Below are 26266 nucleotides of genomic sequence, written 5' to 3' on the forward strand. Positions count from 1 at the left end.
CAAGGCCGTCTGCGGACCACGCTGGCCGCCCGCGGCGGGGGCACGGACCTGGGGTGCCAGGGGTCAGGGTCAGGCTCAAGGCTGGGGGGGGGGGTCGGCTCCGAGTGTGGGGGGCCGAGCCCCCTTCTAGGGGGTGCGGTCCGCGCGTTCCGGGGCTGAGGTCGCGGCGCCGCCCCTGCACTCGTGGGCGGGGGGCGACCGGGTCCCCCGGCTCCACCCGCGCGCCCCTCCCCCCCGCCGCCCGGAGGCCGCCCCGGCCCCGCCCCCGGCCCCGCCCCGCCCGCAGGCCCCGCCCCCGCCGCGCCGCTCGCCCATTCAGATGTGGGTCAGGGGTGAGCGGGCGGCGCGACGTCACAAGCTTCCAAGATGGCGCCGGGCGGGCGGCTGTGAGAGGCGCTCGGCGCGCGGGGCGGGGAGCCGAGCCGAGCCGAGCCGGCGGCGGGGCGGGCGGGCGGACGGGCGGCGCGGGCGGGCGCGGGCGGCGCCGAAGAAGAGGCCGCGGGCGGGCCGGCCGGCCGGCGGGCGAGCGCCGCCGCCGACGCACACGAGGTGAGGCGCGGGGCGCGCCCCCGGGAGAGGGGCGTGGGCGGGCGCGCGGAGGGGGCGCGGGGTGCGCGCGTGAGGGGCGGGACCCCCGGCCGCCCGCCGCCCGCCGCGGGCCGGGAGTGTGCGGGAGCGCGGCGCGCGGCGGGGCCCGGCACAAAGCCCCCCGCGCGCGGGGCCGGCGGGCGGCGGGCGCCGGCTCTTTGTGCCCGCGGCGCCGCGCTGCGCTGCGAGCGGCCCGGGGAGCCGCGCCGCCTGACAGGCGGGCCCCGCTTTAGGCGCCCGCCGCCGCCCCTCGCGCGGCTTCTCGCTGTGCCCGGGCCGCTGCCCGCAGGGCACGCTGCGCGCGGGCAGGGCCGGGGCCGGGGCCGGGCCCTGCGGCGGGTGGGCGCGCCGCCCTGCCCCCAGACCGCCGGTGCGGGCGGCCGCCCGGCAGGAAGAGCGAGGGGCTGGGGGAGGGGGCGGCCGCGGGGGAGCGCGCCGCCGGGCCCGGCGTGTCACTCTCTGTTTATCCGCCGGCGTGGTTCGTATTCTCGCCGGCGGAGCTGCGGTGCGGTGGTTGGGGGCCGAGGCGGCGACGCCGGTGCCTGGGCGGTGGGGGGGGGCGGTTAGTGACTGACGGCGAGGAGGGGACGCGGCCCAGATAAAACGCTCCGCAGCGGCCCCACCCAGAACAGCGGAGAGTCGGCCCCGGGGAAGTGAGCCCGCAGCGGATCCGCCCGGGCCGGGACGCTTTCGAAGTTATTTATCCCGCGTTTCTCGGGTCCCCTCCACCTCCGGTGTGTTTCGCCGGTAGCAGTTGCCAAGCACATCTGGATAAGCGAGGGTCCCGGTCCCCCCCTCGCACCCCGTCGGGAGGAGTTGTCACCCGGGGAGGCCACCCCTCTGACATCTGTGGCGGGGGGGAGGGGCCGAGCCGTGCCCGTAGGAATCCTGTGGGTGAAGATTGTTGACTGATGGACGGATGGCTGTGCTGGGGGGAGGGGGAGGTGGCAGGTAGCGGAGGGGCCTTCCAGAGCTGCTGGGGGTGTTCTCCAGGCCCCCACCCCCGGCCGCAGGGATGGAGCCGGGTCACCCATACCAGGCCCTTTCTGGAGCTAGCGTTTATTGCTTCCTGGCTCCTGGCTTTACTCTTCTCCTGCGTTCCCATCTGCCAGCGTTTGGGCTCCCTGGGCCTTTCAGCAGACATTTTCAAGAGCACAGGCCATGTGGCTGCTCTGTGGCCCTGGCTCTGGGAGTGGGCTTCCGCTCAGCAGAGAGCAGGGTCGCTGCAGTGGTCTGAAAAAAAAAAAAAAAAAAGGCAGATGGGCTGGCCACCGGCTGGCCTCCAGAGACAAAGCCGTGTGGTGAGATCGCTGGTTTAGCGGCTCTTAGCACCATGGGGGGGGGGGTGGGGGGTGAGAGGCTGATACTTCAAGTCTGCAGTGAGTGGCCCTGCCTGCCAGGGGAGCCAGTCCTGTGAGGTCCTGTGGGCAGGCAGTAGCCTGGGAAGGCTGGCAGGGAGCTTCCCACCTGCCCTGGCGGCACCGCTCCCAGGTTGGTCTTCCCAGCCGCCTGCGGGCCAGTTGTGGGGTGTTGCTGAGGGCCCGTTGCCCAGCTCCTCTGGCCATTCGGCTTGAGTGCTGGGGCTGCGCCCAGGGTTTCTCTCTGCAGTGTTTTCCTGCCAGTTGTTGGGACTTGCAGATTAGTCATTCGGCTTTTACAAGCAATTCCTGAAAAGAAAAATCTCCCTCCGGTTGCTGGCTCTGGGGAAAGGAAGAAGCAGCCTGAGGGAGCCAGGCCTTTAATTAAAGCCGAGCTGAAATGATTGCTGCAGTTGCTGGAAGGAGGGGGCGGAGGCGATGTGCCTTGTCCTGCAGCCAGGTACCTGCCAGGGACAGGTAGGCCGCGTCCCGCACTCCCTGCCCGTCTTGGCCAGCAGCCCGGCCTTCTCCACAAGCTGCAGCCCTGGATTAATCCTTGCATAGTGTTTTCTTTCCATGGATCAGGTTTCTCATTTTGTTAATAAGCACAGCCTCCGATCCACTTGAAGTCAGCTGTCGTGGACTCAGCAACAGGGTTTTGCATTATTGAGCTGACAGGCCTGCTGCCTTCCCCGAGTCCTCATTGTCTGCCCGGAGGTGGCGGCGGGGTGGGGGCAGTGTCTGTGAGCCGCAGCTCGCCCCCGAGCAAGGGCTGGCAGGGCAGTTCTGGAGCGTCGAGGAGCGAGGAAGGAATAAAGTCCAGTTTACCCAGGGGACCCGCCGCCCTGCTTTTTTGCTCGGCCTGTTGGCCTCCAGCAGTCGGCCCCACCCACGGCTGGCCTGCCTTGCCCACCGGGGCTGAGGGCCATTTCCACCCCCCCCCCCAAACCAGGGACTGATCACTGGGGTGGGGAGGGCTCTTGTTTCCAGCTGCGTCTGCAGAGAGCCCACAGGTCCGCTTCCTCCGGTCCTGGCCTGGGCGCCTGACTGAGGAGGGCCTCTGGGGGCAGTGAGGGGCCCTGGCCTCGGCGCTGTTTACTCTCCAGCGGCCTTGGACCGAGATGGCTTCTCTGGGCCTCGGTGTCTCTAACGTGTTTCTAAAGTGGGAACAGAGCTGGACTTCACCCGCCCGCACTGCGGCCCCCAGAGCTCAGCCTGGGGAAGGCGCGGGGCACACTGTCTCTGAGAGTGCCCCCGGGTGACAGGGGGGAGTGCCCTGGGCACCTGAGGAGGTGCTGAGGGCCGCTGGGCCGGCTGCAGCAGGGTGTTCACGGGGAGCCCTGAGGTCTGGGAAGGCGGGGCCGGGGTTCCATCAGGAGGAGGGAGACGGGAGCGGGGCCCTGTAGGTGCCCGCTTCCGGGAAGCCGGCCCCGCTGCCGTCGGGCACCCGCGAGGCCGTGCAGGGGCCCTTTATCCGCTCAGCGAAGTGTTCTGAGAACAGAGGTGGTGCCCAGCCCGTGTGCCCGGGGCTGGCCTGGGTCTCTGCCCTCTAGCGCTCAGCCTTGCCTCTGAGCGGTGCGCCTTCGGCCGGGAGGTGCAGGTTCTGCTGCTTTCCTGGGCTGTGCTGCGGCGGCAGCGCCCTCGCAGACCCGGGGTTCCGTCACAGCCTGGGGCTGGGGGGCTCCGGGATCCCAGCTTGGCTCCCTCTGGGCTAGGGGCTGCCAGCCAGCGGGACCAGTTTGACTCGGCCGGGCCGCGGGGCCGCGCTTCCTGCTGGGAGGGGCCTCGCCTGAGGGTTAGGGACCTGGGCTGGGGGAGGGCTCCTGGGAGCGGCCGAGCCAGAAAAGCAGGTGGGGGTGGGTGGGGTTGCGAGTGGGCCCCCGGCGCGCTCGGTCGGGGGGGTGGGTCAGACCCGGAGGGAGCCGCTTCCAGGCCCCAGCGCCGTCCAGGAGGGGAGGGCCCGGGCGCGCGGCCCGGGAGGGTGTGGCCAGGCCGCGAGCGGACAGAGACCCCCGGAGACGGCCGCCCGGCGGGTGGGGTGGGGGCGTGGCCTGGGGGCTCGAGCGGGCCCTTCCGCCCGCGCGCCGCCAGGGTGCTCCGTGCGTGCTTGCTTCCTGTGAGGGGCCGCCTCCCCGAGCACGTGGGTGTGGGCGCGGAGGGAGGAGCCCGGAAGGGCAGGTGGCCGGCCTCTGGGGGCGCCCGGGGCGCTCCCGCTCCTGGGAATTCCAAGGCTCCCAAGGGAAGGCGGGGCCGGGCTTGGTGGGGAGGTGGCCTCCAGGTGGGGAGCGGGCCTCTTGCGGCCCCGGAGCGGCCGGCCCTGGAGTGGTCGCTGTGCGCACTGGCCTCCCGTGGCCTTGGGCTTCTTCCCCAGTAGCACCTCGGGAGTGGGTTCTCCGCGAGAGTGAGGAGGGGCTGCGCCAGTGCCCTGGGAACGCCCTCCACGTCCGCACAGGTGGCTGGAGGTCTCCCTCGCCCAGGCTGGGGTCGCTGCCCTTTGGCCTTCTCAGCCTGCTCACAGGCCTTCAAAGGGCAGGCTTGCCCACTGGCCTTGCGGTTCTCCTGCGTGTGCTGCTCGGAAGCCAGCAGTGAGCTCTGGTGAGTAGCTGCAGAAGGGGTGAGAAGAGGGCGCAGAGGTGACGGCCAGGATGTTGGGGCGGCACCCCCGGCTCCTGCGGAACTTTCCCTGTCACGGGCAGGGGTTGCACCCGGCTCTGAGTCCCTGCTGCCCGGTGGGGGCCCTGGTGCTCCGCTCCGCAGGGGTCACCTGGAGCCCACCTATCCACTTTCCCTGAAGCCTGTGAAGTGGATACCACAAGTGCTTTCTCAGGAGGTGGATCTTTGTAGATAGCAAGGTCAAGGGAGCCGTGAGTCCCCTTGGACGAGCAGGGGTGGCCCCAGACTGCCCATGGGGTTGTGCTTACAGAGCAGGCCCAGCTGGCCGATCCTCCCGTGGGCTCCAGGGTCCTGGAGAAGCATCGGGTGCGAGGGGCTCATGCTCTTCACGGCCCCTCTTCCCCAGGTGGCTATGGGAGGGATGCCAGGCTGGTGTGTGCCGGGGAGCACCTTCTGGGCGGCCCCGGGAACCTCGTACCGCTCTCGGGCCTGCTTGGGTTTCAGACGGCCTACTCTGGCCTCCAGGTCGCTTTCTTAGGCCCTGGTTGGCCTCTCTCCCCAGGCGTGGGGACCTGGGAGCTCTTCCTGCTTCCCAAACAAGTCACCGGGGGCTGCCGCTGGGGCTCCCGGAACTGGGTCCTGTCCCCTCTTTCTCACCTTGATCTCAAGGTATCTGGGAGAGAGGGTCCCTCAGGTTGTTACCTGGGAAGGTGTGTGAGGGAGCCCCTGACCAGGCCTGGAGATGGGGCGAGGGCTGGGAGGGGCACTGGGGGCAGGACCTCAGGTGAGTCCTGGCCGGCTGGCCCCTCTGTCCGGGGCCCGTTGCGTCCCAGGGCGGCCGGCACTCGGCCCCCGCCTGCTCTGGGCGGCCGCCGACGGGCGGTGAGCGGCCGGGCTGCTGGGCGTGGCGAGCTCGGCACTGGCCCGCTTGGTGTCCTCCGGAGTAGGAAGTGCAGCCGGGGCTCTTCGTGGTCCACACGTCTGGCAGAGGGGCCCATGGGCTCTGCCGTGAGTGGGAGCGGTTCTGGGCTGTGTGGCTTCTTCACCCGCCCTCCCACGACCCGAGGCCCTTCCTTTTGGTGGAGAGGGGCTGGCGGTTTCTTCCCAGCAGCTCTGCTTGGACACCGGGAGGAAGAAGGTGCCTGCGGCTCCGGACAGGGCACTGAGGGTGGCGGGACGAGGGCGGGGCCTCCCTCTCGGACTCCTGGCCTACCCTACGTGGGCACGCCTGTGTGAGCACCCCTGGGCAAACGGCCCAAGCAGGCTCCACACGCGGTCTGGAGTCCGCTGGTGGGGCTCTGGGGTAGAGTGAGCCCATGGGACAGGCTCGCACTCAAGGGCGATGGGCGGTGAGCCACTTCACTGGAGGGCCGCCAGGGTTCCGCTGGGTGGGGGCCATGACTGGCGGCGACCAGGTGTGGACTGGTATTGCTTCCCTGGGCCGCAGGGCCGGGAGGACCCCTCCTGAAACAGCCCTTCTCCTCCGCCCCTCAAAGAGGGCGGATCAGAGCTGGTGGGTCCTCCTGGAGGTGTTGGCAGCGTGGGTGCATGGGTTCGTCTCTGGGCAGAGGGCCTGGGGGGTCGGGGCAATCCTGGCCGCCGCGAGGCTGCCAGTGGGGGCCGGGCGCGGGTGCCCTCGAGCTGCGGTGGGTGAGCCTGCACCCTGAGGCTGTGGGCAGGGTCGGGGCGCTCTCCGCAGTCTGCATTCCATGCATGTTGACGCTGACGAGGGCCGGGCGGCCGGCCTGGCGCCTTGGGCAGGCAGCACCCCTGCCCCGGGAGCCCGCCCGGCCCCTCCGCGCCCGGCCGGCGGGGCTGCCCACCTTGCAGGCGGCGAGCGCTGCTGCTGTGGCTGTTCTTGCAGGCCACCTGAAGTGCCGTTGCCTTTCTCGTCTTTGAAAACCGCTCCCCTCGGCGGCCCTCACCTGGGTTTCCAGCCTTTGGTGACCATCCATGAGCTGGGGGAGCAGGCCGTGCTGCAAGCCTATGTCCCCATGTGCCCTGTGGTGCCCGGAGAGGGGGTAGGAGTGTTTGAGGTGGTGGCCAACAGCTGTTGTCAGCGTGGCCTGCGGACGCTTGGGTCCCCAGGACACTCAGAATGCTCAGACGTTCCCCACCGGCCCCCGTCCGCAGGCTGACACGCACCTCGGTGCCGGCCGTGGCGCTGCCCTGGGTGCCTGGGCCAGGCTGCCGCTCCAGGGGCTGTGCAGGAGGCCCAGCGGTGAGCCTCGACTCCAGGGGACACAGCGTTGCGTCTCTGCGGCGAGCAGGGCAGGCCGTGTCCGCCACTGCTCGTGAAGGAGGGGCTGACGGGCAAGGTGGTGGTTCAGCCTGGGGACCTTTTCTCGGGTGAATGGGAGCCTCCAACCGGAGGGAGACAGCTGACGGTGCTGTGGCCGGGGAGGCCGGGGAGGGGCTCGAGAAAGGCCTCCGTTTGTCCTGTGACGTGGCCGCGACGACAGCAAGAACCCGTGTCCTTCAGCCACGTTCGAGCGCGTCGGGAAGGTCTCATCAGCTCCGTGAGTGACTGTTTTCCGAATGACCAGCGCTTGGTGTTGCAAACTTGGGCTGGGTGTGAGCGCAGGGTGGGCTGCTGGGCCGCTGGGCCTCCGGGTGCGAGTTAGTCACAGGTGCAGCGTCAGAGGCTTGTTGAGTCTTCAGTGTTGGATCAAGGAGGGCTGGCCGTTGTCTGAGGGGCCTCCTCCCCTCAGCCCATCTGCTCCCTCAGCTGGCCTGTCCTCCCTTCTGGCCCACTTGCCAGCTGGGGGCCACACAGGGTCCCTGAGCTTGGGAGCCCCTTGGGTGCCAGCAGCGGGTGGGGGAGATGGGTGCTTCTCAGAGGTGGAGGCCCTCGGGTGTGCCTGGGGGCTGTGGAGGGGCGGCCCGGCCCTCTAGAAGCTCTCCACGGACCAGCCCTGACACGGACTTTATCCAGGCCCGGGAGTCCATTGAGAGCCCTAAGCCGGGGCGTGACTGGACGGGCCTGGGTTTGAGGAGATGACTTGGGCCTGGTGGCTCCAGGTCGTGGGGGCACCTGTGTTGGACTTGTGGCTCCCACCTCGATCCTGGGGGAGGCGCTCCTGGGGGGGGGGGCGCTCCTGGGTGTGTCCTGTGGGCCTGGCCCAGAAGCCCCAGTTTGCGTGGGCCTCCCGTGTCCCCGGCCACGTGGCTGGGGGGCCCTGAGGATGGCCCGTCCCTGGATCCGGAAGCTCTGTCTCCCCGCGGCCAGCACGCCGGCTCTCGTGGACCTGAGGCGGTGGTGCGAAGCACACGCGCGTTGCCCTTGTGAGAGGCGGCTCGCGGCCCCTCCTGGGGTCCCCACCGCTGAGTTGTGGGTGCGTGCCACGTCCCCGCGTCTGTCCAGGTCTTTGGACAGCGGGCTTGCCCTGTCTGTAGAGTGGGGTGCTGGTTGTACCTCTCAGACTCAGCCACCTGCTGGGAGTCGCTGCACCCCGCCCCGCGGGCCACCGCAGGCCCGCTTTCTGCCCCGCCTCGGTGGTCCGCGGTCACCCCCTTGGGCCGCTCTGCTTCCCGGGGCAGAGGGCTGTCCACGTCTCTGTCGCTGGACGCAGCCTGTTAACGTCAGATGGCTTTCCAGTCCCATCTGAAGCAGCTCTGAGCGCGTTTCTGCTGAGTCCCGGGGACCCTCCTCTCTCCCTCCCTTCCCGAGCTTGGCCTCTCCTGTCTGGCCGGCCACAGGGCCTGCTGGACAGGCGGGCCCTCCTCTGAGTGTCCCCGCGGGCACTGCAGGCCCAGGACATGGGCTGTAGTATGTTCCTCAGCAGTTTCCTAGTTTTATCCTTGAAAACAGTTTTTTAAAAACTGGTGGGTGCCTGAGGCGTCTGCTCCTGTGTTTACGGTCGTGGACCAGAGCCACCTGGTGGTTACCTTTGGCGTGCCCCTGGGCTTTGGCGGGAGGCCCTCCAGGCTGGGCAGACCCTTCTGCCTGTGGCCTTCTCTGACCCCAGTCCTGGGCCTCGTCCTGCGCCTCCTGGGAGTGCCTGCTGGGGTTTACAGAGCCCCTTCCTGTCCCCCGCAGGTGTCACCTGGACCCCAGACGGTCAGAGTGTCGGTGGTTGTTGCTGCCTTCGGCTGGCCAACCCGTCTGCCCTGGTGAGAGGTTTCTGGTGGTTTTGTTCTGTAAAGATTTTTTTTTTTGACGTGGACAATTTTTAAAGCCTTTGTTGGCATTGTTCCAGTATCGCTTTGGCTTTTTATTGGCCATGGGGCACGAGGGGTCTTCGCTCCCGACGCCGCCTGCGTTGGAGGGCAAAGTTCCCTCTGAGAGGTTTGAAGGTGGTCCCTCCGTGTCCTGCAGGTTCCTGGCTGGGCTCGGGGGTTCCTTCCTTCACGTCGGGGCTGTTTCTCCCCTCGGGTTGTTGTGATTAGTCTGGGATTGGGTGGGCTTGCTTGTCAGCCCTGGGACCGGCCCTGCACTGACTCTACCTAAGAAGCGTGCCAGCTGTGAGCGACTGCGCCCCAGGCTCTTCCCAGGTGGGCACACGTCCCGTGTCCAGAACAGAAGCTCCTCGTGTGTCGAGTCCTGCCCGCTCCCTGGCCCCCCCCCACCCCCCCCGTCCTCCCCTGCTTCTGGCCTTGCCCAGGGCCCCCTGCGCCCCTTTAGGGTCTGGCTGCCCTGCTCCCCCGTTGGCTGGTGGCTGCAGGGCGTGCCCGAGGTCAGCTCTTCCTGAGCCAGGTTCGGCCCGCGCGCCGCCAGGGGGCTCTGCCCCTGCCTGGGTCCTGGGGCTTGCACGCCTCCCATCTCGGTCTTTCTAGAGCCTGAGCGTCCTCTTTCCTGCCCGGAAGCCCGCTTTCCGTCCTCAGTCGGCCGGGTGAACCCTGTCCTGCCGTCTGCCATCCAGTTTGGGTTTTGTTTCTGTGACTGTCCTGGGCAGGCTGTGGGGCCTGGGTGTCTGCCGCCATGCGGGTGCAGGGGTTGGCTGCTCTTTCCTGGGAAGGACCTCCACCCTGAGGGGGTCCTTCCTACTGTGCAGTGGGGAAGCGTCCTCTCGTCTCATACACAGAAGTGGTGATTGAAAGTGATAGGGTCTTTTTTGTCTTCCAGATCTTTGAGAGTCGTGGGTTAGCGTGAGAGGTCCTTTCTAGCTTCTCGAGTTGTTTCATGGTTGGGGTCTTGGAGTCTGCGACCTAGAGAGGCCCTGGGCTGGGCAGCTGCCTCACTGACTCCTGGAGGGTGCCCCAGGCGGGTGGGCAATGGTGCCGGTCCCTCCCAGCAAGCAGCCCGGCCCTGTCCCGCCTCCGGGACAGCTCTGGGAGCCGAGCCCCATTTCCTAGTCACTCTGGGCATGTTTACGTGGGAAAGGTGTCTTCCCTTTGGGGGCCACCTCATTCCTCTTGACCCCGGTCGCTGGGTGTTTCCTGCCTTCTGGGGAGTAGGAAGCTGGTCTCCCAGCTTCTGGGTGTGGGGTCAGAGTAGGGCCGGACTGTCTTCGTGCCCTGAATGTGCTCCCCGGTCCGGGCCTGACACCCCGCAGGGCGAGTAGGAAGTGGACGTGGGAGCCACCAGGCAGAGGCTCCTCGGGGCCCTGGATCCCGGCCGTGTGGGGACGTCTCCCACGGGCTCCCTGCCTCCAGGCTCCTGCTCTTTGCTGCCCGCTGTCCCCTTCTCAAGCGCTCAGGCCCCTCCAGCCAGCGGAGGGCCGGGCGGGCACCTTGTCTGGATGTTTTTGTAACAGTGATCTCGCCCCGGGCAGTGCTCCCCTGCCCCTCCCCATCTCAGCACTCCTGGCCAGGGCCTCCCTGCAGGACCCCGCCTCGTGCCCACCTGGTGCCCACCGGCCAGCTGTGCCAGGGCCAGCGGGGGGAGCCGGCTGCAGGCCCCATGTCGTGCAGGTGGGAGCGACGGGTGGCTGGAGGAGGGTGGGGGGCACGCGCGCAGGGTTCCCCCAGACAGCAGGCGTCGCATGGCGCCGTGAGCCCCCCGGGTGGGCTGCGCATGTGGGACAGAGGGGCTGTGGGCATCGGGAGCAGGCTCTGGGTGGTGGGTGGGGTGGGCGCCTCCTCCCACACTGCTCAGGCTTGGAGGCCCGCCCCGGGTCCCTCCCAACGCCTCTCCAGCAGTCTGACCGAGCCCCAGCGTCTGTTTCCTGGGCGTCCCACCAGGAGGAGGGCAGGGCTCCTGGCATTCACAGGGCCCGCTGCTTTCCAGGAGGACAGTCTGGGAGGCCAGCCAGGAGTGGCTGGCGGGCATCCAGGCCTGGGCTCACCAGGGCCGTGGGGCCCACTCGCCAGCAGCCCCACCTGCAGGGCAGCCAGAGGGGCTGCGGAGGCCAGGGCTGTTCCCCAGGGAAGCGGCGGGCATGGCCCGGGCCCCGGGGTGAGGTGGTCAGCGGGCCGCCGGACCGGGCATCGGACAGGGAGGAGACACTGGGGTCATCCTGGGTGGCGAAGTCTGGAGTAGGGCTCTGTCCTCAGCTTGCTCCTGTGACCTTGGGCAGGTTGCTTAAGCCCCAGAGTCCCAGTCTCATCTGCACTGGAGGCGGAGGGCGCGCCCTGCGAGCAAGATTCTCATCAGCCTGGCATGGGGCGTCGGGGGCTGGCGCTGCCTCCATGTGCCCCTCCTGCAGCCCTGGAGCGCCTGGCTCACACCTGCCGGGACCACACCCGGAGCTCCGGGCGCTCACGCCGGATCAGCTGGACCCCCACGCTGGTGGCCGGCGTGTCTGCGGCCTGTGACGAGCCCGCTGTGCTTAAGGCCCTTGGGCGTGGCGGCCAGGGAATGGGCATCTTGAGGGGCTCACAGCCCCCTGGTGGGGTGGAGGTGGGCTGGGATGCCCCCTTCTCTGGTTGGAGGGAGGGGCGCCTGGTACCACACCCTGTTCCCCTGCGTTTCCACCCAGAGGCTGAAGGACGGGGCAGCCCGAGGGCTCAGCCTCCCTGGTTCCGGGCTCCATAGTGGTCCAGGCCGAGCTGGACCGGCTGCTGTGGAATCCGGCTGAAGCACCTGAGGGCTTCTCTCACTGCCTCCTGCCCTCCCGGGCGTCAGGAGAGGCCCTCCGTGAGGCCTGAGCTGGGGGGAGGAAGGGCGCCCGGGACCTCAGCCAGGACCCATTGGTCATCGAGCAGCGGTCGTGGGAGCAGAGGGCTGGGAAAGTCGCCCAGGGCCTCTGTTCCCAACAGACCCCTTCCTTGAGGGGTGTCGGGGTCAGCCTAGCAGGGACAACTCCCAGCCCACCTCTCTGACCTGTCCGTCTGTCCAGGCTCTGGGCACGGTGGAGTGGGCGCGCGGGGCGGGGCGGCTGGCTGCCAGGGCGTTCCAGCCCGTGGCGGCTCCTGCCAGGCTGGGCAGCAGCCCCACACCAGCGGGCCTCGCACTGCCGGCGAGCCGGGCCGGCCCCCTCCCCGGCCACCCCTGCCAGCGGGGAGCCATGCTAGGGGCAGGAGGCAGCTGGCAGGCTGGAGCAAGGCCTCCCGGCCACCCCGCACCCCGCACCCCGGGTCTGGGCACATTCCTGAGGACCGGCCCGGCCGCCCTGGCCCTGGGCGGGGGAGGGGCGCGCCAGGAGGGGCTCCGGGCTCAGGCCGCCGCCCCCTGCCTGGCTGCACGCCCAGGGTGCCCAGGCCTGCTGCGGTGGGGGGCAAGCAGCCAGGACCTTGGGACCCCTCTCCCAGGACCTGAAGCTCTGGGGGGCCGGGAAGCCTGCCTGCATCTGGCGGCAGCTGCCAGCAGCCTTGGCGGGCTGGTATTGAAAGGGCGAGCCTGCGAGGGCCATGTGGTCAGGCCAGGCTGGGCAGGAGGGGGCTGGGCTCTGGCAGGGAGGGGGCGAGCGCAGACCCAGAGGGAAGGGCAGGGCAGGGCAGGGGGCTGGGGAGCCAGAAGCGGTTGAGACTGGATCTTATAAATAGCCCGCTGCACCAGCGCCTCCATTTCTGACCTTTTGTTATGTAAATGTGGCCAGCCTAGAAGGGCCTTGCCCAGGCCGCCTGCCACCCCGCCCGCCCAGAGCTGCGCGCCTGTCCCCCCACTGCCCCGACCCTGCTTCCTGTGGGGGTGCGGCCGAGCACCCCACGCGTGCCTCCTTCCTGCCACCAGCCGGGCTGCAGGCACCCTGCTGCTGCCTCCTGCCCAGCTGTCCGGGCGCCGACCCCGCCGCAGCCGGGAGCCTGGCTCCAGCCTCGAGCCCTCCGCCCCCCGCGCGAGGCCTGCCTGCTAACTGTCCACTTTCTCTGCAGGTGACCAGGCATTGATGCACCCCCAGGGAGGCCGCGCACTCGAGGAGGCCACCCCCCCTGGCTGCTGCTCACATGGTTTCTGGGCCCCTGGCACTCCGGTAGGCTGGGGAGGGGGTGCTGGGGGTGCGGCAGGGGGCGGGGGCTGCTCCTCCTCCTGGGGACTCCGGGCAGCTGAGTGCCTGGCCTGCGTGCTGGCCCCGGCCTTTGTGTGTGGGCAGCGCTGGCAGCGTGGGGGAGGAGGGGCTGTGGGCTCATGGCCCTCCGCACTCCCAGCCAGGTGTTCCGCGCCTTGGGCTCTTTGTCCCCCTTGGCTGGTCAGGGCGGGGAGGGGGGCTGGCTCCCTCGGGTCTGAGTGCTGGCCCACGTGGGCACCGTGCGCAGAGCCTTCCTGGGTGGATGGGGTGTGGAGGCTTCTCTGTCTTTGAAGACAAGGGGCAGGTGGGCGGGCGCGACCCCTCCCGAGGGGGAGGGCGGGGACCCTGGATCCCTGCTGTGGGAGGCCCTGGGCAGTGCACTCCTCTCCCGGGTCAGGCTCTGAGCCCAGGGACATGAAGGCCCCGGTGGGTAGGCACGCGCGCCTGAGCAGCCGGAGGGGCGGGGCCATGGCCTAGCGCAGCCGCCCCCGCGCACAGCCTCGGCGGGGTTTCCCAGGCTCAGACAACCTGCCCTACCCAGGAAGGCCCTGGGGCCTGCGGTACCAGGCTTGGCCAGGTCACCTCTCTTGCTCGGCACCCAGAGGCACAGGCCGGGGGGATGGGGCGGGGGGGAATGGCCGGGCTGCAGCGTCACGTGACGTTGCTGGAGGCTGCGGGTCCTACCTGCCCACATGGTATTCGAGGAGAAGGTGGCTTCAGTGCGCACTGGGCGACTCTGTGTGCAGATCCAATTTCCGGCTGGACCGGAAAGCCGGGCTGCTGTGCGCCCACGCGGGCGATGTGTCCGCCAGGGGTTCTGTCCCCTTGTGGTCTCTCCGCTCACCCACAGGTCCGTCTGGGCATGGGGTCACCTTCCTCTAGGGGACGGAGCCCTGGTTTTTCTGCCCCGCACATGTGCCCCGCGTTGTCCCTGCGTCTTCAAGTGTACAGATGGGCTGGTGGCAGGCGGGCAGCCTGGGGGAGGCCCCAGGAGGCCCCCCGCTGATGGGCGTGTGTCTGCTCCTGCCCGCAGGTGGTGCGTGTGGGCGGGGCGCGGGGACCTGGGGCCCGACATGGAGCTGCCCAGCCACTCGAAGCAGCTCCTGCTGCAGCTGAACCAGCAGCGCACGCAGGGCTTCCTGTGTGACGTCATCGTCATGGTGGAGAACGCCGTCTTCCGCGCCCACAAGAACGTGCTGGCCGCCAGCAGCGTCTACTTCAAGTCCCTGGTGCTGCACGACAACCTCATCAGCCTGGACACGGACATGGTCAGCTCCGCGGTGTTCCAGCAGATCCTGGACTTCATCTACACCGGCCGCCTGCTGCCCGGTGAGCCGCCGGCCGAGCCCAACTTCAGCACGCTGCTCACCGCCGCCAGCTACCTCCAGCTGCCCGAGCTGGCGGCCCTCTGCCGGCGCAAGCTCAAGAGAGCCGGCAAGCCCTTCGGCTCGGGGCGGGGCGGCGCCGGCCTGGGGCGGCCCCCCCGCAGCCAGCGGCTGTCCACGGCCTCGGTCATCCAGACCCGCTACCCAGGCCTCGTGGACGGGCGCAAAGGGGCCCACGTCCCCCAGGAGCTCTCCCAGGCCAAAGGCTCCGACGACGAGCTCTTCCTGGGCAGCTTGAGCCAGGAGGGCGCACACGGCCTGGGTCGGCCCGTCTGTCCCGGCAGTGGGGAGGCCGGCCTGGGCGGCTGCAGTACTAACGGGAGCGGCGGCAGCTGTGAGCAGGAGCTGGGCCTGGACTTGTCAAAGAAGAGCCCCCCGCTGCCCCCCGCCACCCCCGGGCCCTCCCTCACCCCCGACGACCCAGCCCAGCTGAGCGACAGCCAGGAGGGCTCGCCCCTCTCGACCTCTGCCCCTCCCGTCGCCAACAGTGCCTCTTACACCGAGCTGGGGGCGGCCCTCAGTGAGCCCATGGATCTGGAGGGGGCGGACGACAACCCGCTGTGCCTGCTGGAGGGGCCGGGCGGGCCGCCGCCCCGCAAGAGCCTCCGGCACTCGGCCCGCAAGAAAGAGTGGGCCAAGAAGGAGCCTGCGGCCGCCTCCCCGTTTGAGCGGAGGGACGTGGCACCCAAGGGCCCGTGCCCGGGGGAGGAGGCCGAAGGGCTGGGCGACAGGGTCCCCAACGGGCTCCTGGCCGGCAGCGCGGCGGCAGGCAGGCCCTTCGGGGAGGCCCCTCACGCCTGCAAGGAGGAGGAGGAGAATGGCAAGGACGGTAGCGACGACAGCGCGCAGAGCGGGAGCGAGGGCGGCCCGGCCGGCGCGCCCTACGTGTACCGGCAGGAGGGCTTCGAGCAGGTGCCCTACGGCGACAACCTGTACGTGTGCATCCCCTGCGCCAAGGGCTTCCCCAGCTCGGAGCAGCTCAACGCGCACGTGGAGACGCACGCGGAGGAGGAGCTGCTCCTCAAGGAGGAGGGCGGCGCCTACGAGGCGGGCAGCGCGGGCGCCGACGAGGAGGCGGAGGACCTGTCGGCGCCCAGCGCGGCCCCGGCGGCCGGGCCGCGGCCCTTCCAGTGCTCCGCCTGCGACAAGAGCTACAAGGACGCGGCCACGCTGCGCCAGCACGAGAAGACGCACTGGCTGGCGCGGCCCTTCCCGTGCGGCATCTGCGGGAAGATGTTCACGCAGCGCGGCACCATGACGCGCCACATGCGCAGCCACCTGGGCCTCAAGCCCTTCGCCTGCGGCGAGTGCGGCATGCGCTTCACGCGCCAGTACCGCCTCACCGAGCACATGCGGGTGCACTCGGGCGAGAAGCCCTACGAGTGCCAGCTCTGCGGGGGCAAGTTCACGCAGCAGCGGAACCTCATCAGCCACCTGCGCATGCACACCGCGCCCTCCTAGAAGCCAAAGACCCCGGCGGGCCCCGCGTAGCTTTACCCCCGGCCCCGCGCCCGCCCCGGCCCCGCCCCGCGCCGCCGTGGCGTCTGCGGTCCGGGCCCCGGGCGTGCGGGGGGGGGGGGGGGGGTGCGGTGCCGGAGGGAGGGGGTCCGCGCCCTCCCTCCCCGAGCCGGGGGTCACCGCTCAGTGGCGCTGGGACAGCGGGCCCCCACCGCCTACCTCCGCAGCTCAAGAGCCCTCCGGGCCGGCGTGGCTGCGATTCCTACTGGTCTGTTCTGTTCTGCGTTTTGAATTTTGTTTTTTAAACCAAAACCAACAAGATTTTCTTTTCTCCCGGCCCCTCGGGGCTGAGCCTGGCTCTGCAGACTGAATGTACGGGGTTCACCGCCCCCACCCCACCCCCGCCCGGCTGCGACCAGGGCCCACCCTCTGGGCCCAGGAGCCCCTCTCGGCCAAAGGCTCCCCTGGGCTCGAGCCCCCCGGCCGCCTCAGGAGAGAGTGCTTTCCCATAGTTGCCCAGGAATCTTCTTTGTTTAGAGGTACTTGTTTTGATTACGAGAAAACCCCGTGTAACGTGTATGTGAGTGTGGGAACTGGAAGGTCTAGGGTGCGGGGGGCGGGGGGGGCTGGCCGCGGTGCGGGGTCGGTACGTTTCCATTTTCTCCGTGTGTGTGCGTGCAGCGTGTGTGTGGATCATGTCGCCCCCCTCCCATCAAGGTGGAGAGACTCCGACCTTCGCTACCTCTTGAACAGGATGTGGTTGGTGATGGCAGTTGTGGCCGTGACACTCGTTTTCTCCTCTGGGCCGGTCAGTGTCTGGTGGGCGTCTGGCCAGCCGCCGCCCTGACCCGGCCTGGTGGGCATGGGCGCTCCGCGCCCAGGGAGCAGGGGAGGAAGTGAGCCCCTCCCCGCCTGGGTCCCAGCCCCCGACGGCTTGCTCTCCAGAGAGCAGCACAGTCAACCTGACTGGTGCCCGGCCCCCTTCACCTTGGCACCTCTGGGCAGACTGGCAGCCACCATGGGCTCACCCTGAGTCCCACCCCCGCGCTGGGCTCTGTCAATCTCAGACACCTCCAGGGCTCTAGAGGCTCGCTCTCAAGGCCGGGCCAAGGTCACGAGGTTGGTCCGCTGTCCTCAGCCAGCTGCAGTCCAGGGCTGGACCAGCGGCTTTATCTCCTTCATTTTGCTTCCTGCTTTTATTTCTTCTCTTTTCTTTCTACTTTAGTTTCAGACCAAAAATTCCGGAGTCATCCCTTCCCCCCTCCAGAGACCCTCCAGCTGAAACCAGGGACCCGGGTGGAGGGCACGGAGAGTGAGGGGGCTCGGGCCGCGTGGGGCCCTGCTGAGCCCGCTGCCGTCCCCTCCGGGGACGCCTGTTCCGGCAAGTCAGACAGGACCCCCCCAGCCCCTCTGCTCGCCCGACCCCCTCCTCCATCAGCACTTAAGCCACACGACAAAAGTCTGTAGCGGGAGCTGCACACGCCCGTGGGCGCGGCCCCGGTGAAGCAGGTGGTTCAGGGCAGAGCTTCAGGGACGGGGCATAGAGGCCCTCAGGGACCTTCGTGCGACATAGTATTGTACCCACCTGAGTATTGTATCGAGCCTTCTCTGTATTTTAACAAGAAAGCAAAACACTATAGTTTCTTATTTAAGACGTTAAGGGTTTGTGGGGCGGGGCGGGGTTCACAGGACACTTGGATTTGTTCTGCTTTCCCTTGGTTTCACGTGGAGTGCGTGCTCGTGAATGTGTGTGGACATGTGTGCAGAGCCTCACCAGGAGATTAGGCCATTGGAGGCCCAGGGCGGCTTACAGTTCTCTGCTTTAGTCACTTAATTCCTGAATGTTTCGGAGAAACAGGAAACAATAGCAGATGTCATGTAGGAAAGGATTAAAAAAAAAAGGCAAAAAAAAAAAAAGCTCACACCCAAATTCACAAAAGCTATTTTTTAAACCAAAGCACATTTTGAATGCATATGGAACCTCAATGGGCTCAGAAAAAAGATACTAATATATTTATCTCATTGTTTACATAAACTTTTACAGTTTCAGACCTCAGCAGCTGTAAGGCCAGTACCAGTGAGTCCCCACCTTCCGCTCGAGGCCCTGAGTCGGCCCGGAGGGCTCACGGGCAGGGGGGCCGCCAGGGTGGAGGGGGGGCGGGCTGCGTGGAGGCCCCGTCCTCACGGAGCCCTCCTCCCAGCCCAGCTGGCACCAAAGAGCCGGGGCCTGTGCCGACCGGCCCCCGGGCCTCCTGGCCAGGCCAAGCGGTCCCGGCCAGCTGGCGCAGCAGGGTGGCCTTGGCTGTGGCCGCAGGACCCGAGTCTGGGCTGGGGCCCCGGGATGGAGGTGCATCCCGTCCCGCTGCTCCGCTCGTGAGACCCCCGCTGGGTTGATGTGAGGGTCCCGCTCAAGCCAAAAAGCCAGGACCTTCGCACGGCTCCGCGGAGACTGCAGCGGGTCCAGCTGTGGGAGGGCTCACTGGGCCGGTTCTTACCGACACAGACGGTGCGAACACTCGGGACAGTGTTGCTTTTGTATCAATATGTTTGTGCAGTGATGAATGTATTTATTTCTCAGACTGGGGCGAGCGGCAGGCCGGGCTCCGCCACGCCACGCACGCTCCCCCGGGAGACCGAGCCCGCCGCCGAGGCTCCTCCAGGATTGCAAAAAAAAAAAAAAGAGAAGACGGACCTTTTAAGCAGATCTGAATCTCAGAGACGCGCAGCATAGCCATACAACCTCAGCCTGTGAAACGGACACTGGACCCAGAACCTCACGCAGCCGGGTGTGTTCCCGGCGGCTGCCACCCGGGGGCGCCGGCTGTCCGCCAGCCCCACCCGTCAGTATTCACTGGACTGGCCGCTAACAGGAGTGCGATCGACCATGGGGCGGGCGGACCCCAGCCGCCCTCCCGGCAGCCATCCCGGGCCGGGGCGAGGCTTGGGCAGCCAGGAGGGCAGGGCCGCCCACCCCTCCCTGCGGCTTGGGGACGAAAGCGGAGGCGCCGGGCCTTTGGCGGTGCCCCGTGCAGGGACCAAGGCCCCGCTCCCCCGGCAGCGGTGGTCCCCGAGCCCGCGAACCTGATCCCTGGAGGGGTGGGGCAGGCCCGCCCAGAGCCCGGTTTGACATTCCACGTCAGGGGGTGGGGGTACACCGTGGGAGTCGAGGCTGCCCGGGACCCCCGGCTTGTCACCCCACTGCGACTTTCTACCGGGAGCCCCTCCCCCTACCTCACCTTGCTATTTATTGCTGTAATTTATTGACCTCAAATATGCTGCATAACAGACCTCACTCGGGGCAGGGAAGGTCCCCGGGGCTCCTCCCCGCCGCTCGGCGGGGCCCCATGGGGCCAGGTGCTGAGGGGAGCCCCCTGCCCCCACCCACCACTTGCTTCCCTCTCCCCGTCTCGGGGAGCCCAGGTTGGGCGCTGTCCCATTCACAAATACCTCGTCGGGGGGGGGGGGGGGGGGTTCCGCTGTTTCTTGACCGGAAACTGGAGGCGGACTCACGTCCCGCTAGGCGCCCTTCTCAGGAAGGGGGCGCGCGATCGCACTCCTGTGCTGGCCACCGCCGCTGTCAGGCACCACACTGCCCTCACCTCCCTCCAGAGTCTGGATAATTCAGGTCAGAGCTGGGGGTGCGCAGCCCTCCAGTATCCTAAAGCTGGTCACTGATGTCTCCATTCAGAGCGTGCAGTCTTAATGTACAGTGACGAGATACTGTTATTTTATGATCTTTTCATTAAAAGCTTGATTCGAAACTTGTGTGAGGTCTCTGCTCTCTGGCTGTGTTTTCGCTAAACGACCAACTGCTTTCCTTTCTCCGTCCAGTGCTTTCAGGACCTGGGAGGTGGGAGCTGGGTTGCAGGGTTGGGGGGGTGGGATCTGCCCACCTCAGTCCTAAGAGCGAGTTTCAGAGGGGCCTGGGTCCTCACTTGGTGGCAGGTGAGCTGGGCAGTGGGGTCTCCACTGTTGGCTCAAGCCGGCTGAGGCGGTTTGGGAAGCAGCGGGTGTGTAGACCGGCTGTGGGCCTGGTGGCCAGCATCGCCTTTGGGGCAGCGGCATCAGGCTGGGGCAGGGGCAGGCTCCTTCCTGTCCACCCCTCCTTGGCCACTTGGTGGGGAGGTGGGTGAGCTTAGCCTCCAGGGTCGGCGCAGTAGGCCCCATTTCCTAGAGGACTGTCCCACCTGAACCCAGGCGGGGGTCCCAGGCAGAGACAGACCCAGAAGGAGGGATGGACTGGGGCCGGGAGGGTGTCTACCCAGCTCAGCCCCTGGGCTCCAGGGACCGCAGGCGGCTACAGGCCCGAGATGGGCTGCCCCCCAGAGCAGCATGGACATTGCTGCTGTGCCCTCGGTAAGTTCTGTTCAGCTGTTTAAAAAGGGGTTTGTATTTGTTTGGTTTATCAAAAGCGGTACTCAAAGATAGTTGCAACTATCAAATGGCTCTTAAAAAGGCCTAAAACTAAACTTAAAACTAAGCACGGTTTCTGGTCCTTCCAAGCCCACTGCCACACGCTGGCCGCAGGGTAGGTGATCACTGCGGGTCATGTCTACCCTCTTCCCCTCCCCACACCCCTGAGTAAGTTACCAGGCGAGCAGTGTGATCTGGGGCTTGGCAAACTCTCCCCAGAAAGGCGCCAGATAGCAAGTGGTGGGCCACGCGGTCCCCGTGGCGATTCACCTCTGAGTCTCAGAGCAGAGGCAGCCAAAGCGGGCGTGGCCATGCTCGCGGTCATTCACCAACCGCCGCGCAGTGCGCATGCGTGAGGGCCGCACATTTGTTTAATCCTGGGCCAGCGAGCGTATCGGCCCAGCCCCTGTTTATTTTTCTGGAGGCTTAATAATGATCGTACTTTTTCAATTCAGGACCTTTTCGCCCTGAAATGCCTCCTGGGCCAGTTTTCCACAGAATCGGACACGATTCCTGAGGTCCTGCCTTCCTGTCCTGCATCCGCGGTCCTGGCTTCTGGCTCCCAGGTGTTCTTCCCTTGGGTGACGTGTATTTCCTCCAGGACCTTCCTGACCACACGTGGGAAGTAGGTTTTTGAGACTTAAAATGTTAAAAATGTTTAAATGACTTGGAGTTTATGACTGCTGTTGTGTTGGGTGTGGAATTGTGGGTTGGACACCATTTTCCTGGGGAATTTTGAAGGAGGACCCTGGTCAGACCGGGTTAGGGCCCATCCTAGAGATCCATCTCTAGACACAGTCACATTCTGAGATGCTGGGGGCCACATTTCAGCCCTCTGGGCACACAAACCTCCACGTGTGGCTGCAGGGGCCCAAGCAGCCCTCTGTGTTGGCATCACCTGCAGCATGGGCCCTGCTCACAGGGTTAGTGTCCCCCCTCTTTCCCCAGGGCGCAGGCCCCCGCTGCCCTCAGCAGTCACGGATGCGCGTCAGCCCCCACAGTGTGCCCCCCACCCCTGAGGAGCTGGCGAGGCCCCCCCCCCCCCGTCCAGCAGGTCTCATCACCGTCCGCTCTGTGCTGCTGTCTTAACCACAGGGCCCGGCAGAAGCGTGTGGTGCGGGCTGGGTCGTGGCCACCAGGAGCCCGAGACACCAGGACGCGTTTGGCGATGGGGCCCCCGTAACCTTCCATCTTTATGAGCTACAGGCAAACTTTCCAGGCCCTGGGGGCACCTCCAGGACTTGGGCAGAGATCAGGACAGTGTTTGTCCGCACGTGCTCTGAGGGCCCCTTCCTGATGGGGGCACAGACTTCATCACAGTCAGTCAACCACTCCCCGGCAAACAGGTGGGCGAGGGGCTGTGAGGAGCTGGTCAGACCACACCCTCAGGCAGGGCCACCCACGTGTGAGGAACAGCCTGTGCCAAGAGCGGAGGCCTCAGGGCCCGTGGTCTGTTCACGGGGCGGAGGCGACTGCCCCGTGGCTGGAGTGGGCACAGGCCGGGTGCTGGCCAGTGGGCCCGCGTTGTGGGGACTCTGCGTCATCCATTGTGTGACGCATCAGGGTTTATAGAAATCCTCTTTCTCTTTTTTATTTTGCTGTGCCGTGGTTTGCAGGGGGGCTTCCCTGTGGCTCAGCTGGTAAAGAACCTGCCTGCAGTGTGGGAGACCTGGATTCGATCCTTGGGTTGGGAAGATCCTCTGGAGAAGGGAACGGCTAGCCACTCCAGTATCCTAGCCTGGAGAATTCCATGGACTGTATAGCCCATGGGGTCGCGCAGAGTCGGACGCGACTGAGCGACTTTCACTTCACTCCACTTAGGTTTGCAGGGTCTTAGTTCCCGCCCCGAAGTCAAAGCTGAGCTCTGGCAATGATAGCGTGGAGGCCTAACCACAGGGAATCCCCCTTTTCTCTCTTATCAGGCAAAAAGTTTCACCTACAGCAACAAAAACAAAACCCCACAGGCGTGGGTTTTATGCTTATTCAGTAATTCTTTCTCCCATCAGACACTTCCTGAGCCCCTGGCATCCCACACAGTCCTCAGCTGACGGTGCACTGAGTGTGCCGCTGCCGGGCTCAGTCCTGAAGACGGTGGGGAGTCCTTCCTGGGCTGCGCCCCTCCGTGGGGGCCCCCTGGTGGGCAGCGAGGCCCCAGAGGAGGACCTTGAACCTCAGTCCTTGGGGGAGGGGCAGAGCCGGGCCAGCGGGCAGGGTGGGGAGGCAGGCAGGTGCTCCCGGCCTCGCGTCTGCTGGGAGCAAAGGGCCGGAGCCCAGGCTGGGGGTCTGCTGCGACGGCTCCTGCCGCCCCCGGGCCCCACCGCCCAGGCACTGGCTTGCGTTTCCCCGGAGGCTTTGTCCGCCCCAGGCTTTCCCCGTGGGGTGGGGAGGGGTCAAGGTGCCCTTTAGCTCACCCTTGGAAGTTGCAGAAAAGCAACCTGGGGTGGGGTAGGGGGAGGTAGCCCCACCTGACAGGTGCAGACCCTGAAGTGCAGAGCTCGGGGGACGCTCACGCCGACACCCTCACCTGCACAAACTGAAGCGGCTCCACCCCGGCGGACCAGGCGGAGCGGTGGGGGCGGGACCCTGGGCGCGGCGCAGCATCAGTGGCGCCCACTTCCTCCCCATCTCAACACCCGCCGCGGCGCCTCTCTGCCTTAACAGCGGGGCAGACCTCCTGCCAGAAATCCACATCCAGCTGACATCTGCTCCTGAATCTCACTGGCAGAATCCTACAAGGAAGCTAAAAGCCACCGTGGGTTTAGACCAGTCCCGCTTTCCGTCTGGGGCAGGGGAAGGACAGCCTGGAACCCTGAGGAACGAGACCTTGGGAAGGGGGCTCACGGATGGGCTTGTGCAGGCGAGAAGGAGCGGGAGGAGGGACTTTTTAGAGGAACGTTACTGTAGTTGATTTACAGCGAAGTGACTCCGTTATACATGTACATACAGTCTTTCTCATATTCATTCCGCGATGGTGTATGAGGATAGTGAATATAGGTCCCTGCCGTACGGGAGGACCTCGTTGTTTATCCATCCTGTAACAGCTTACCTCTGCTAACCTCAAACCCCCGACCCCTCCCTCCCCCACCCGTCCCCCTTGGCAGCCACAGGTCTGTTCCGTCAATGCATTTCATAGAGAGGTTCGTTTCTGTCGCTTCCTAGATCCCACCTGTAAGTGGCAGCATGTGGCATTTGTCTTTCTCTGGCTTACCCAGGAGGGGATCCCTGGGTCCAGAGACAGGAAACTTGTTTACGGAACCCGATCTTTCCCATCAGAGGCTGCCCAGGCCACAGTGCCCCCGGCAGCGGGCGGGAAAGAGCCGGCCTCGCCCTCCGCCTCCGGCGCGAGCACTCGGCGGTGCGCGCGGTTCCAAAGCGCTCCGCGCTCGGCCCACTGTGACGCGGGCCCGGAGGCGGCCGCGGGCAGAGCCAGGCCATGGCCGAGGCGCAGGAGCTGCTTCTGCAACTGCAGAAGGACAACCGCGACGGGCGGCTGCGGAAGCAGGAGCTGGAGGAGCTGGTGCGCGGGCTGGAGGCCGAGAGCGAGAGCCTCGCCGCGCGCCTGCAGGACCTGAGCGAGCGCGAGCGCGGGTGCGGGCGGCCCCTCCCCTCGCCCGGCGTGTGGGCGCCGCGAGGGGGCGGGCTGTGTGTGGACGCGGCCTCGGCCGCGGAGCCTCAGTTTCCCCTCCGCAGCCTGCAGCGTCGGCGGAGCCAGGCGGCGCGGGCCCTGCGTGGGGAGGCGCGCGAGGCGGCGCGGGAGCGCGCGGACCGGGCGCGCGGGCTGCTGGAGGCGGCGGAGCAGCGCCAACGGGCCCTGGTGGGGCGGGGCCCTGGTGGGGCGGGGCCCTGGTGGGGCGGGGCCCTGGTGGGGCGGGGCCCTGGTGGGGCGGGACCTCTAGACGGACGGGGCAGTGGAAAGGGAGGGGCCTGGGCGGGGCGGGGCCGCGAGGGGGCGGGACCTAAGCTGAGGCGAGACCTCTGGGTGGGCGGGGCAGTGGAGGGGAGGGACACAAAATCGGGCGGAGCCCTGGTGGGGCGGGGCCTGCGAGATGGTAGGCTGCGGCGGCACCTCGGTGGGCGGGGGCAGTGGAGAGGGAGGGGCCTGAGATGGGGCGGAGCCGGCAGCGGGGGCGGGGCCCGCGCTGGGGCGGGGACCCCGGAGAGGCCTGGATCTTCCCCTCGACCCGACCCCGTCCAGGAGCAGCAGAACCGACAGCTGCAGGAGCAGTGGGAGGAGCTGTCAAGCCAGGTACCTTCCGGAGACGGCCTCTGCCTCCCGCTTCCCCCGGGGCTGCCTCGCCCCAGTCCCCGCCCCGCCCCGCCCCGCCCCGCCTCCCGGGATAGTCCCCGGCCCTCACAAGCCCCACCCCCAGCTCTTCTACTACGGAGGAGAGCAGCGGAGCCAGCAGCGGGCGGAGCAGCAGCTCGGGACCCAACTGGCGGCCCTGCAGGTGCTCGGGCGGGGCTATGGGGCGGGGGCGGGCCTTGGGGCTCCGGGGGCGGGGCCCTGAGGGAGGGGGCGGGGCCTTGGGCGGGGTCAAGCGCGGCGCGTTCGCCGTGTGCCCGGCGCCTGACTCTCCCCGGATTCTCTGGAAGAAACAACTGGCGCTGGTGGAGGCCAAGCACACCATGCAGGCGGAGGCCCTGCGGCAGGTGCGGCAGAGCCGGGCTCTCTGGAGGGCTGGCTTGGGGTGTGCGTGAGGCTGGGCAGGTGCAGGACGGTGGGCAGGGCCGAGTGCCCCCTACCCCGTCTAAGCAGGGCTCCCCTCGTGTCAGAGCGCACGGCGGATGGAGGAGGCCTGGGCCAGCTTCCAGGAGCAGAGCGGAGTCTTGCAGGTGCCGCCCCTCTCCGCCTCCGACCCCGCCGCGGCCTCCGCTCCGTCCTTCCCCGGAGCCGCGGCGGCCTGCCCCCGCCCTACCCAAGTCTTCCCGCGTGTGAGTCCTCACTCCCACCACCCGCTCCAGGAGTTGCAGGGGAAGGTGATGGAGGCGGCGGCTGCACTCGACAGCTCGCGGGGCGGCCCGGAGTCGTAAGGGGGTTAAGACTGTCGGATGTCGGGAGTTGGGGGAGGTGCGACTGCGGGCCAGGCGAAGGGCCCATCCTCCTGCCTTTCCCGGCAGGTGCGACTCACAGCCCCGACGGGGGCAGGACTGCGCGGGCTCGCTCATGGAAGAGGTGGCCAAGGCGGAGTGTGTGAGCCCTGGCGGGGGCGGGCTTGAGCCGAGACCTGCCTCGCGGGGGCCACCCCCGCACACGGGGGCCACCCCCGCACACGGGGGCCACCCCCCGCACACGGGGGCCACCCGACCCCACCAGGGACCCACCTCGCCATGCCAACCCCACTGGGGACCACAAGCATCATGGGGCTGCCCACTCAAGAACCGCGCCCGCGTGGGAGCCCAACGGCCCCGCGAGCCTCGCACCCCAGGGTCCCGCTCCGTCCGCGGCGTCCGGCAGGAAGGTGTTCTCTTGTCTCCGCAGGAGAAGCGGCTGTTCGGCGCGGGTGCGGCGGGCTTCAGGTGAGCGGGCGGCTGGAGGGGGCTCGGGGCTGGGGCCTGGGGGGGCGCCCCGCGCCGCCAGCGCCCATCTGCCGGTGCGTGGTCGGTCCGCAGGCTATGGGCGCTGGGCACCCTGCAGACGCTGCTGCTGCTGCCGCTGGGCGTCGTGGCGCTGCCGCTGCTCTACTTGGCGCTGGTGAACCCCTCGGCCCTGCGCCGCGGCCTTGCGCGCCCGGGCTCGGACGCCGCCCTGCGCCGCCTGCGCTACACGCTGGCCCCGCTGCTCCAGTTGCGTGCGCGCGGACTGCTGCCCGCCTAGCGCATCACGCCGGCCGCGGCCGCCCGCACCCGAGTCTCCCGAGTGGTTTCTGGGCGCCAGATTGCGGGTGTGTGGGACGGGGGGAGAAGGGGGTGTGATGGGAAAGGGGAGGGGAAGGGGCTTGGGGGTGGCGGCGAGAAACCCGGGGACGCGGGGCGGGGATGTCTTGTGTTCTCCGGCCAGCAGGCGCCGCCCGCCCCCCTCCTCCAGGTGGACTTTGGTCCCTCCGCCCTGCCCTCGGTTCCGTCCGACCCCTCCGTTCCCCCAGCCCGCCCGCCCACTCCGGAGGTGTCGGAATCACGACTCAAC

The 26266-nt window shown here is 67.7% G+C and overlaps 2 protein-coding genes across 2 annotated transcripts; both read left to right on the forward strand.

Annotated features, from left to right (window-relative positions):
* The first annotated feature begins 12824 nt into the window (after nucleotides 1-12824).
* On the forward strand, nucleotides 12825-15732 carry HIC2 (HIC ZBTB transcriptional repressor 2). Its single transcript, XM_068989426.1, has 2 exons — nucleotides 12825-12850; nucleotides 13920-15732. The coding sequence occupies exons 1-2, from the start codon at nucleotides 12825-12827 to the stop codon at nucleotides 15730-15732; spliced, it is 1839 nt and encodes a 612-aa protein (XP_068845527.1).
* A 7843-nt stretch (nucleotides 15733-23575) lies between these two features.
* On the forward strand, nucleotides 23576-25957 carry TMEM191C (transmembrane protein 191C). The gene is made up of 10 exons (XM_068990325.1): nucleotides 23576-23730; nucleotides 23833-23956; nucleotides 24338-24388; nucleotides 24513-24590; nucleotides 24736-24792; nucleotides 24916-24975; nucleotides 25105-25169; nucleotides 25261-25333; nucleotides 25622-25659; nucleotides 25753-25957. The coding sequence occupies exons 1-10, from the start codon at nucleotides 23576-23578 to the stop codon at nucleotides 25955-25957; spliced, it is 906 nt and encodes a 301-aa protein (XP_068846426.1).
* Nucleotides 25958-26266: the final 309 nt, after the last annotated feature.

The sequence above is a fragment of the Capricornis sumatraensis genome, chromosome 17, assembly GCF_032405125.1.
Source record: "Capricornis sumatraensis isolate serow.1 chromosome 17, serow.2, whole genome shotgun sequence".
Classification (NCBI taxonomy): Eukaryota; Metazoa; Chordata; class Mammalia; order Artiodactyla; family Bovidae; genus Capricornis; species Capricornis sumatraensis.